Consider the following 12,473-nt stretch of genomic DNA (forward strand, 5'->3'; position numbering starts at 1 on the left):
TTCTTAACTTAAACTATTAAATGTTATATTTTATTCTGAACCAGAGAGTGCCTTTTTTCCATATGCATATATATATATATATATATTTATATATATATTCGCGTTACTCAAAGAAAGCACTCACTGGTCTTTTGGCAGCTGTTTCTATTTATTTTTGTTTGTTTGATTACTCCACCAAAATGCATTAAGAAAATACATTTGATAGAAAACAGTGTGCACCGACTAAAATCCTTCATTTTATCCATACTACTATATCTTTTTATCCTACATCTGCAAAACAAAGTAATATAATAAAACCATCAAATTGCAGATGTTTAAAAAAAAATTACAACTTTAAGACACATAAACTTTCTCCTTAAGACTCAGTGAACTTTAGCTCATGACACCTCGAGCATAGTGGGTAGTTACCATATAATGTACACACTGCATCATTAGTCTATAAAAGAACTGGAAATCTATAATTTCATTGCCCTTTTGATCATAAATCTCCAGAAAGGGAAAGGAAACAGCAGGGCTACGAATGTTAGGCTTATTTGCTGCCATGGAAACGGGACCTCCGCTCCTGCCCATTGAATTCACATCCCGCTGACATTAATCAGAAATGTCCATTTGTGCCAGCTTAATGCCATGCCATAGGAGCTCTGAACATACGTTCTTGACAGAAATTGGCACCTTTCACTTTGAAGAGACACATTCACAGATTGATGTTCAGGTGGAAGTTTTATCCCCCGTGCAGATATTTTAAATATGCATATCCTTATTTGCCTTCTTCGCTTCAGGGTTTTCGAGTAGCAGCCGATTGGAATAAACATTATTGAGTTAAATGTGCAGTATCAAGCTCTGCACATTTATCATTTCACTGAAAGGTCCATTTAACATAGAACATTAAATAGATTCTCTAGCATTTTTTTAAGACCAAAACTAATCAGAAGTGAATTTATAAAAACAAAATAAAACCTTTTTTTTCCCCTAATAGTTCTCGTTTCCATTGTACTGTAATCAGAAGCATTTTCACTCTGCACTGAGAGTCAAGTCACAGCAGATACACTAGGTAACTGCATGAGTGCATTTTAAGAATATTTTTAAGGGATAGGAAAGTCAAAGTTAAAATTGCATGATTGAGATGAAGCATATTATTATTTAAAGACACTTTAAATTCACTTCTATTTGCATATTTACTAAAGATGTGCATTTTGGAGGAAATGCGGAAAAGGGGCCCTTCGTGCTGCTCGGCTATTTTCATTGCCGAATTCTTTCTTATGCAACAGCAACCTGGATTTGCACAGATTTCAGCGTGTTGCTGTTGCACAAGAATGAATCGGGCAAAGAAAATAGCCGAGCATCTCGAAGGGCCCCCCTTCTGCATTCGGAGGTTCATGAAACCTCCAATTGTTCATCTCTAATATTTACTTTGTTCTCTTGGTATGCTTTGTTTAAATAGGATATGTACATATGCTACACTACTGGGAGTTAGCTGGTGATAGCTGGCTGCACGGTTCCCAGTAGTGCATAGCTGCTCCTTCAGCAAAGGATACAATGACAATTAAGCAAATTTGATAATAGAAATTATTTTGAAAGTTGCTTAAAACTGTATATTCCATCTGAATCATGAAAAAAAAAATGTTTTTTATGTCCCTTTAATTTATTCCAAGTTGATAAGATTAAAGGGACAAGCAACCAAATGTTTTCTGTCATGATTCAGATACAGCATACAATTTTACAGAGCTTTCCAATTTATTTGTTAATTATTGCAGTTAAATGTTTTTAGAAATAATGCCACTGTAAAGTAACTGGTTAAACACATAGTCAAATGGAGACATTTAAAATTAAACTTTCATGATTGAGGTAGAGCATGCTATTTTAATAGACTTTTCTAGTTATTTATATTTTATGAATTAGCATAAACTGTTACTGGCCCCATGTCAGCAAATCAAATTAGTTTTTGAAAGGAACATGAAAGTCATAATTACATTTCCATCATTCAGATAGAAATTGCACACAAAAAATAAATAAATAAACTTTCTATTTTACTTTTATTATTATGTACTTCATTCTTTTGGTATCCTTTGGTGTCCTTTGTTGAAGAGCATACCTAAGTGGGATGTGCACGTGCATATGAACACTATATTGCAGCAGCTGTGTTGGCAGTATTGATAATTTGTCCTTTGTGTAAAACGTGTATGGTAAATTATTTCTATTTTTACAATACAATAGTGAGTAGAGAAGAGATTGTGTATCATTCCAATTGCTTAGTAACTGGCACTGTGCCACAGAATTGTGTGAGTGTCTATGTGAGCAGAGTGTGTGTGGGTGTCAGTGAGCAGAGTATGTGTGCTTTATTCTCCAGGTAATCAATACATTTCCGATGAGCTGGTGCTTTAGTGCAGTGTTTCTCAACAATGGTCCTCAAGTACCCCCAATAGGCCAGGTTTTCATTATAGCTGAATCAGTGCACAGGTGAAGTAATCAGCTGATCAGTAACTCAGTGGTTACTAACTTGCTCTCACCCATCACCTGATTATGTCACCTGTGCACTGGTTCAGCTATCATTTAAACCTGCCCAGTTGGGGGTACTTGCGGCCCTCTGTACATGTGTTTCTCCGGCGTATCATATCTAGTGCCTCACCAGCTTCTGACCTCACTGCACGTCACTGGACAGCAGTGTTTGCACAGTGTATAACATTGTTTACTTGTGTACAAGTTTCCTTGTAAAACTGCTGCCATATAGTGCCCCAGATATGATAAATACCTAGGTATCTCTTCAACAAAGAATACCATAAAATTAAAGTCCATTTGATAATAAGAATAAATTGGAACCTTTTTTAAAACTGTATGCTCTATATTTAAAGCAGCATGCAAAATACCATATCTAAAGATCAATGAGCAGTTTGGATTTACAGCACAGAGAGAAAAATCGCTAATATGTGCAGATTTATTTGTATGCTGACAGTCAATAGTGGGTGAAGATAAACACTGCCTTTGCTACACTATACTATATATCCAATAATTTTACTTGAAGGTTATCACACAGAATAACCAATTGACAATACTAACTTGTTAGCTTGATATCTGGTAAATGATTTTAACCCCTTGCATCATTTGGACGTAGGTACTACGTTTCACAGTGCTGAAGTAGTACCTAAGTCCAACACTGTGGCGAATGCTGCAGTTCCTGCTGTCATCTTAGACAGTGGAGATTGCAGCTGGGGGCCGAATACATCTGCCTTCATACAGTTCGTGCTCTCCTACCATATGAAGCCAGATCAACAATCATTACAGAGAGTGACACTGTCTGTGTTACTCTCTGAAACGATCATCGCAGGTGCAGAGTGGAAGGGAAACGGGTGGATTACCCCAGGGGAGAAGGGGGAGTGAGGGGCGGGTTCTCTACATACTCAACATAAATAAATTGACTGGAGGGGGGACCCTACATAAAAAAGTGATCTTGGAGGGGGGTCCCTTACTACAGAAAAAAAATATTTAATAAACCTAAAATAAAAAAATTCAAAATAAGTATAATTTGTTACTGGCAGAATAGCCAGGGAAAAGGTTACAGAGCTGTTTGGGGGGGGGGGGACGACGACAGAGAGGCTAGGTGATGGAGGAAGGTTCCCCACACTGCAGAAATTAAATATTTAAAAATAAATAAATAACTACAATCCTTAAAACTGTACAGGTGGCCCTCGGTATACGACTGTTCAATTTGCGCCGTTTCAGAATAAAGCCCTTTTTTTTGCTATTGAAAAGCATTGACTGCTATTAAAAGCATTAGCACATGCATACATTAAAATAGCCAGTAGGTGGAGCTGTCCGCTTGTGTTGCAGCAAACACATGCAAAGAAAAGAAAGCCAGAAATGATCAATGGATCAGCTTTCAAAGGAACAAGATCCAGCAGCCACTTCCCTCAGCTGCAGACTCAATGCAGAGAACTGTTTGCAGAAAAAGGCAAGTAAAAAAACGTTTTTCTTAATTAAACTTAGTTTGATGATGATACAGTCTGTTGTGTGATTAAACACAGTCAGGCTAATCAGTTTATAACCAGACCTGAGCAATGGAGCCGTTTTTAAAGGAACAAGATCTAGCAGCCACTTCCCTTAGCTGCAGAAAAATGCAAGTAAAAAAACCTTTTTCTTCATTAAACTTAGTTTGATGATGATACAGTCTGTGTTTGTGTGATTTTGTTTTTGTTCATTAAACTTAGATTGATGATGATACAGTCTGTGTTTGTGTGATAATTTCATTAGGTGCGGTTTAGCAAATGTTTTTGTTTATTAAACTTAGTTTGATGATGATACAATCTACAGTATATTATTAGGTTTATAATGCTGTTTACCATTTAAAGTCTTCATTTCAAAGCTTAAAAAATAATGTACTAGTTGTTACTTATGACAATTTTGAGAGGGGCCTGGAACCTAACTCCCTCACTTCCCATTGACTTACATTATAAACTGGGTTTCAATTTACAAAGGTTTCAATTTACAACCATTCCTTCTGGAACCTAACCCCGGCGTAAACTGAGGGCTACCTGTATTTGCAATTAGTGGCCTTCTAATTGCCAAAACAATGGCAAAACCATGTATGTGTGCTCTAAACAAAGGGGATCCCAGAGAAGCTGCTGCAGTTGTATGTAAATAATTTCAATGAGAAAGTCTAGAATCTGGAAAAAAGTTAATGATTTTTTTATATGATTGTATTTGGCGGCCAAATTGTGGCATCAAATATACCAAAATGGGCCTAGATCAATACCGGGTGGTCTAATTTAAAAAAATATAGTTTTCATATGAAAAAACAAACAAACCCCCCCAACCCAAAAAAACAAAGTTTTTCTCTGAAATTTCAGGGAGCAAAGTGGTTAATATATCTTTTGTAAACAATATGTGTGCTTCTCCCTCACTCTCCATAGTCATGTATTGGGAGAATGTTATCATAAACAGAAGACATGGTGGACATGGGCCTGTTTTACATTCTATTTTGTGCCATCCCTTCTACTCACCATTACGGTCTCTAGGGCTCTCACACATTTCACAGTAAGGTAATAGGGAATTATTACTGTAAGTGCAGGAGCTACAATCCCAATGCTTTTCCATCAGGGGAGGGGGTTGTGGTTTTAGGACTGTATTTTCTGAGAGACCACGGGCCCTTGGAGAAGAGAACAAACCACAGGGTTTTCCGCTCCAAGACTTCCTTTTCTTCACACTGACGTTTTTTGGAGTGTGGGTCTCCAATGTTCGGAATCGCTTAGACTGCTGCTCAAACTCATCATCTGGATAAAGTGCATCCACATCCACAATAATGCTGCTGTCTAATGAGCCCTTGTGGTTTACAGATTCTATTTCTTGCACAATGTCTGAACTTTGCACCTGCTCCTCCTCCTCTGCAAGTTCAGGGTTTTCATCACAATCTGTTCTTTTACGCTTTTTTTCAGCATCAGGCTTTGGTGAAAAGAAGGATCGGATATCATGCTGCTTTTCTTTTTCAAACTAAGAATGAAAGAAATTAACATCTGTTACCAAGCTTGCACAACATTGTAGGTGCTTATTACTCATTACTTTTACACTCTTACTTATGCTATGGAAGGATGAATTCCTTTTACGTATTATAAATTGCATTTAATAACCATACAACCTTTTTTGACACTATGTAAGCAAGTAATTAGGCAAGTTCACAAACATATATTTTAGCATTACTGCTGGTATGGTAATGTTAGAGAATAACACAACTACACATTTAGTGCTAATATGAAACTTGCTGCAGTTTAAGGTGACAAAACAAGGTTAACGTTTTTAAAGACAACACCAATACTTTAAAATGAATCGCTGAAGTTTAAAAGTAAATATAAATAATATTTATGTATAAGAGTAATTCTCATAAAACAACTATGTGGATATAAATACAAATCATACCAGTTGCCAGAATCTGCAGAATTTAACTGTGTAGTTTATTAAATTATTTCACAGAGCAGTAAAACAATATTTATTAGCTTTGCACTTAACAAATACATAGCTGTTTTTATTATTACAGTACATTATACTCACTGTTCATATGTAGCATTTGTGTTCTTAATTACCATTGACCTGGCCTTTAAAAGCTCAACAGTAAATTTTCTGTTACATATTATTGCTACAGGACCATGGACAGCGAATTAGACATGAACCAAGGTAACCTGTAACACACAAAACCTCTGCAAATGCTGTCTGCTACTGCAGGGGGTTGTATCCCTAACACTGTATAGACTATAGGAAAAAGCAGTGTTTTCAATTTTCTTAATGTAGATGCTAAAATTAACATATAAGGAATCTTTTTCCCAGAGCAGTGCAGTTCAAACGCACAGCATATAACCATTTTCGGAATCAGACTACTGCTGATAATCATAATAAAAAATCAACAGATTTAATTGGACAGCCTTCCATATGGCCTTTCACACCTAGCGTGGCCAGGGGCACATCAGATGTCTTGCTAATGAGACCAACAGATCAAACAATGACCTGCTAGCATGCAAAGTTTAACCACTCCTGTAATGTGAGGAGTTATGCAGGAGAGAAGGTGCATTAAATGACTGCATGAGGGTATATACAGACAAATTACAGTATTTGAAAATAAGAGGTAATTGTGTGTAGCACAGGGTACCAATAATAGACCCACAAAGAGAAGATGGTGGGGGTTCTAATGGCTAAATAATAATATTATATAAGGGAAAGAAAGAGAAGCACCAGTCAAAGCACTCACTTTAGAACAATATGAATATAAGGATAGGAAAAAACTGAGACTTCAAATATAACTTTTATTAGATCAAAAATGTAAAAATTCTGTAAATAACGGAAGTACATACTATACACCAAACATAACATACACAAAAATGTATTAAAAACACAGATCAGACCTGTGTGAGTCTGCAACGCATGAGCAGTCACTATAATGTTAACAGAGAAGTATAGGGTGACCCTCTATATAGTAAACAAAATACTGAGTCAGAATATCGGCAGTCCCAAGTATAGTATGACTATAGGAATATAAACCTGAGGAGCAGTCCCCTAATAATACTCCGGTAGCTAGTAAAAGACCAATGTGGAACAATTTTCACACATTAGGAGGACACTCTAAATAATGTACAAATATCATAAATAAGTACCATATTAAAGTCTGGATATAGTCCCATATAATCAATAATAAGTTACAACATACGTTTGAAGAAGCGCCCTGCTAAGTACAAAAAACAGAATTTATGTTTACCTGATAAATTACTTTCTCCAAAGGTGTGTCCGGTCCACGGCGTCATCCTTACTTGTGGGATATTCTCTTCCCCAACAGGAAATGGCAAAGAGCCCAGCAAAGCTGGTCACATGATCCCTCCTAGGCTCCGCCTACCCCAGTCATTCGACCGACGTTAAGGAGGAATATTTGCATAGGAGAAACCATATGGTACCGTGGTGACTGTAGTTAAAGAAAATAAATTATCAGACCTGATTAAAAAAACCAGGGCGGGCCGTGGACCGGACACACCGTTGGAGAAAGTAATTTATCAGGTAAACATAAATTCTGTTTTCTCCAACATAGGTGTGTCCGGTCCACGGCGTCATCCTTACTTGTGGGAACCAATACCAAAGCTTTAGGACACGGATGAAGGGAGGGAGCAAATCAGGTCACCTAAATGGAAGGCACCACGGCTTGCAAAACCTTTCTCCCAAAAATAGCCTCAGAAGAAGCAAAAGTATCAAACTTGTAAAATTTGGTAAAAGTGTGCAGTGAAGACCAAGTCGCTGCCCTACATATCTGATCAACAGAAGCCTCGTTCTTGAAGGCCCATGTGGAAGCCACAGCCCTAGTGGAATGAGCCGTGATTCTTTCGGGAGGCTGCCGTCCGGCAGTCTCGTAAGCCAATCTGATGATGCTTTTAATCCAAAAAGAGAGAGAGGTAGAAGTTGCTTTTTGACCTCTCCTTTTACCGGAATAAACAACAAACAAGGAAGATGTTTGTCTAAAATCCTTTGTAGCATCTAAATAGAATTTTAGAGCGCGAACAACATCCAGATTGTGCAACAAACGTTCCTTCTTTGACACTGGTTTCGGACACAGAGAAGGTACGATAATCTCCTGGTTAATGTTTTTGTTAGAAACAACTTTTGGAAGAAAACCAGGTTTAGTACGTAAAACCACCTTATCTGCATGGAACACCAGATAAGGAGGAGAACACTGCAGAGCAGATAATTCTGAAACTCTTCTAGCAGAAGAAATCGCAACTAAAAACAAAACTTTCCAAGATAATAACTTAATATCAACGGAATGTAAGGGTTCAAACGGAACCCCCTGAAGAACTGAAAGAACTAAGTTGAGACTCCAAGGAGGAGTCAAAGGTTTGTAAACAGGCTTGATTCTAACCAGAGCCTGAACAAAGGCTTGAACATCTGGCACAGCTGCCAGCTTTTTGTGAAGTAACACAGACAAGGCAGAAATCTGTCCCTTCAGGGAACTAGCAGATAATCCTTTTTCCAATCCTTCTTGAAGGAAGGATAGAATCTTAGGAATCTTAACCTTGTCCCAAGGGAATCCTTTAGATTCACACCAACAGATATATTTTTTCCAAATTTTGTGGTAAATCTTTCTAGTTACAGGCTTTCTGGCCTGAACAAGAGTATCGATAACAGAATCTGAGAACCCTCGCTTCGATAAGATCAAGCGTTCAATCTCCAAGCAGTCAGCTGGAGTGAAACCAGATTCGGATGTTCGAACGGACCCTGAACAAGAAGGTCTCGTCTCAAAGGTAGCTTCCAAGGTGGAGCCGATGACATATTCACCAGATCTGCATACCAAGTCCTGCGTGGCCACGCAGGAGCTATCAAGATCACCGACGCCCTCTCCTGATTGATCCTGGCTATCAGCCTGGGGATGAGAGGAAACGGCGGGAACACATAAGCTAGTTTGAAGGTCCAAGGTGCTACTAGTGCATCCACTAGAGCCGCCTTGGGATCCCTGGATCTGGACCCGTAGCAAGGAACTTTGAAGTTCTGACGAGAGGCCATCAGATCCATGTCTGGAATGCCCCACAGCTGAGTGACTTGGGCAAAGATTTCCGGATGGAGTTCCCACTCCCCCGGATGCAATGTCTGACGACTCAGAAAATCCGCTTCCCAATTTTCCACTCCTGGGATGTGGATAGCAGACAGGTGGCAGGAGTGAGACTCCGCCCATAGAATAATTTTGGTCACTTCTTCCATCGCTAGGGAACTCCTTGTTCCCCCCTGATGGTTGATGTACGCAACAGTTGTCATGTTGTCTGATTGAAACCGTATGAACTTGGCCCTCGCTAGCTGAGGCCAAGCCTTGAGAGCATTGAATATCGCTCTCAGTTCCAGAATATTTATCGGTAGAAGAGATTCTTCCCGAGACCAAAGACCCTGAGCTTTCAGGGATCCCCAGACCGCGCCCCAGCCCATCAGACTGGCGTCGGTCGTGACGATGACCCACTCCGGTCTGCGGAATGTCATCCCTTGTGACAGGTTGTCCAGGGACAGCCACCAACGGAGTGAGTCTCTGGTCCTCTGATTTACTTGTATCTTCGGAGACAAGTCTGTATAGTCCCCATTCCACTGACTGAGCATGCACAGTTGTAATGGTCTTAGATGAATGCGCGCAAAAGGAACTATGTCCATTGCCGCTACCATCAAACCGATCACTTCCATGCACTGCGCTATGGAAGGAAGAGGAACGGAATGAAGTATCCGACAAGAGTCTAGAAGTTTTGTTTTTCTGGCCTCTGTCAGAAAAATCCTCATTTCTAAGGAGTCTATTATTGTTCCCAAGAAGGGAACCCTTGTTGACGGAGATAGAGAACTCTTTTCCACGTTCACTTTCCATCCGTGAGATCTGAGAAAGGCCAGGACAATGTCCGTGTGAGCCTTTGCTTGAGGAAGGGATGACGCTTGAATCAGAATGTCGTCCAAGTAAGGTACTACAGCAATGCCCCTTGGTCTTAGCACAGCTAGAAGGGACCCTAGTACCTTTGTGAAAATCCTTGGAGCAGTGGCTAATCCGAAAGGAAGCGCCACGAACTGGTAATGCTTGTCCAGGAATGCGAACCTTAGGAACCGATGATGTTCCTTGTGGATAGGAATATGTAGATACGCATCCTTTAAATCCACCGTGGTCATGAATTGACCTTCCTGGATGGAAGGAAGAATAGTTCGAATGGTTTCCATCTTGAACGATGGAACCTTGAGAAACTTGTTTAAGATCTTGAGATCTAAGATTGGTCTGAACGTTCCCTCTTTTTTGGGAACTATGAACAGATTGGAGTAGAACCCCATCCCTTGTTCTCTTAATGGAACAGGATGAATCACTCCCATTTTTAACAGGTCTTCTACACAATGTAAGAATGCCTGTCTTTTTATGTGGTCTGAAGACAACTGAGACCTGTGGAACCTCCCCCTTGGGGGAAGCCCCTTGAATTCCAGAAGATAACCTTGGGAGACTATTTCTAGCGCCCAAGGATCCAGAACATCTCTTGCCCAAGCCTGAGCGAAGAGAGAGAGTCTGCCCCCCACCAGATCCGGTCCCGGATCGGGGGCCAACATTTCATGCTGTCTTGGTAGCAGTGGCAGGTTTCTTGGCCTGCTTTCCCTTGTTCCAGCCTTGCATTGGTCTCCAAGCTGGCTTGGCTTGAGAAGTATTACCCTCTTGCTTAGAGGACGTAGCACTTTGGGCTGGTCCGTTTCTACGAAAGGGACGAAAATTAGGTTTATTTTTTGCCTTGAAAGGCCGATCCTGAGGAAGGGCGTGGCCCTTACCCCCAGTGATATCAGAGATAATCTCTTTCAAGTCAGGGCCAAACAGCGTTTTCCCCTTGAAAGGAATGTTAAGTAGCTTGTTCTTGGAAGACGCATCAGCTGACCAAGATTTCAACCAAAGCGCTCTGCGCGCCACAATAGCAAACCCTGAATTCTTAGCCGCTAACCTAGCCAATTGCAAAGTGGCGTCTAGGGTGAAAGAATTAGCCAATTTGAGAGCATTGATTCTGTCCATAATCTCCTCATAAGGGGGAGAATCACTATCGACCGCCTTTATCAGCTCATCGAACCAGAAACATGCGGCTGTAGCTACAGGGACAATGCATGAAATAGGTTGTAGAAGGTAACCCTGCTGAACAAACATCTTTTTAAGTAAACCTTCTAATTTTTTATCCATAGGATCTTTGAAAGCACAACTATCCTCTATGGGTATAGTGGTGCGTTTGTTTAAAGTGGAAACCGCTCCCTCGACCTTGGGGACTGTCTGCCATAAGTCCTTTCTGGGGTCGACCATAGGAAACAATTTTTTAAATATGGGGGGAGGGACGAAAGGAATACCGGGCCTTTCCCATTCTTTATTAACAATGTCCGCCACCCGCTTGGGTATAGGAAAAGCTTCTGGGAGTCCCGGGACCTCTAGGAACTTGTCCATTTTACATAGTTTCTCTGGGATGACCAACTTGTCACAATCATCCAGAGTGGATAATACCTCCTTGAGCAGAATGCGGAGATGTTCCAACTTAAATTTAAACGTAATCACATCAGGTTCAGCTTGTTGAGAAATGTTCCCTGAATCAGTAATTTCTCCCTCAGACAAAACCTCCCTGGCCCCATCAGACTGGGTTAGGGGCCCTTCAGAACCATTATTATCAGCGTCGTCATGCTCTTCAGTATCTAAAACAGAGCAGTCACGCTTACGCTGGTAAGTGTTCATTTTGGCTAAAATGTTTTTGACAGAATTATCCATTACAGCCGTTAATTGTTGCATAGTAAGGAGTATTGGCGCGCTAGATGTACTAGGGGCCTCCTGAGTGGGCAAGACTCGTGTAGACGAAGGAGGGAATGATGCAGTACCATGCTTACTCCCCTCACTTGAGGAATCATCTTGGGCATCATTGTCATTGTCACATAAATCACATTTATTTAAATGAATAGGAATTCTGGCTTCCCCACATTCAGAACACAGTCTATCTGGTAGTTCAGACATGTTAAACAGGCATAAACTTGATAACAAAGTACAAAAAACGTTTTAAAATAAAACCGTTACTGTCACTTTAAATTTTAAACTGAACACACTTTATTACTGCAATTGCGAAAAAACATGAAGGAATTGTTCAAAATTCACCAAATTTTCACCACAGTGTCTTAAAGCCTTAAAAGTATTGCACACCAAATTTGGAAGCTTTAACCCTTAAAATAACGGAACCGGAGCCGTTTTTAACTTTAACCCCTTTACAGTCCCTGGTATCTGCTTTGCTGAGACCCAACCAAGCCCAAAGGGGAATACGATACCAAATGACGCCTTCAGAAAGTCTTTTCTAAGTATCAGAGCTCCTCTCACATGCGACTGCATGTCATGCCTCTCAAAAACAAGTGCGCAACACCGGCGCGAAAATGAGGCTCTGCCTATGATTTGGGAAAGCCCCTAAATAATAAGGAGTCTAAAACAGTGCCTGCCGATATTATTATAT

At 40.2% G+C, this 12,473-nt stretch overlaps 1 protein-coding gene across 3 annotated transcripts in view; it reads right to left on the reverse strand.

Annotated features, from left to right (window-relative positions):
* ZRANB3 (zinc finger RANBP2-type containing 3) overlaps positions 1 to 12,473 on the reverse strand; it is a 1,006,798-nt gene that overhangs the window by 322,075 nt on the left and 672,250 nt on the right. For all 3 annotated transcript variants that reach the window (XM_053698237.1, XM_053698236.1, XM_053698238.1), the window contains one exon: positions 4,995 to 5,481. In XM_053698237.1, coding sequence (XP_053554212.1) covers positions 4,995 to 5,481 — 487 coding nt within the window. The remainder of the gene's footprint in view (positions 1 to 4,994; positions 5,482 to 12,473) is intronic.

This window comes from Bombina bombina, chromosome 1, assembly GCF_027579735.1.
Source record: "Bombina bombina isolate aBomBom1 chromosome 1, aBomBom1.pri, whole genome shotgun sequence".
Classification (NCBI taxonomy): Eukaryota; Metazoa; Chordata; class Amphibia; order Anura; family Bombinatoridae; genus Bombina; species Bombina bombina.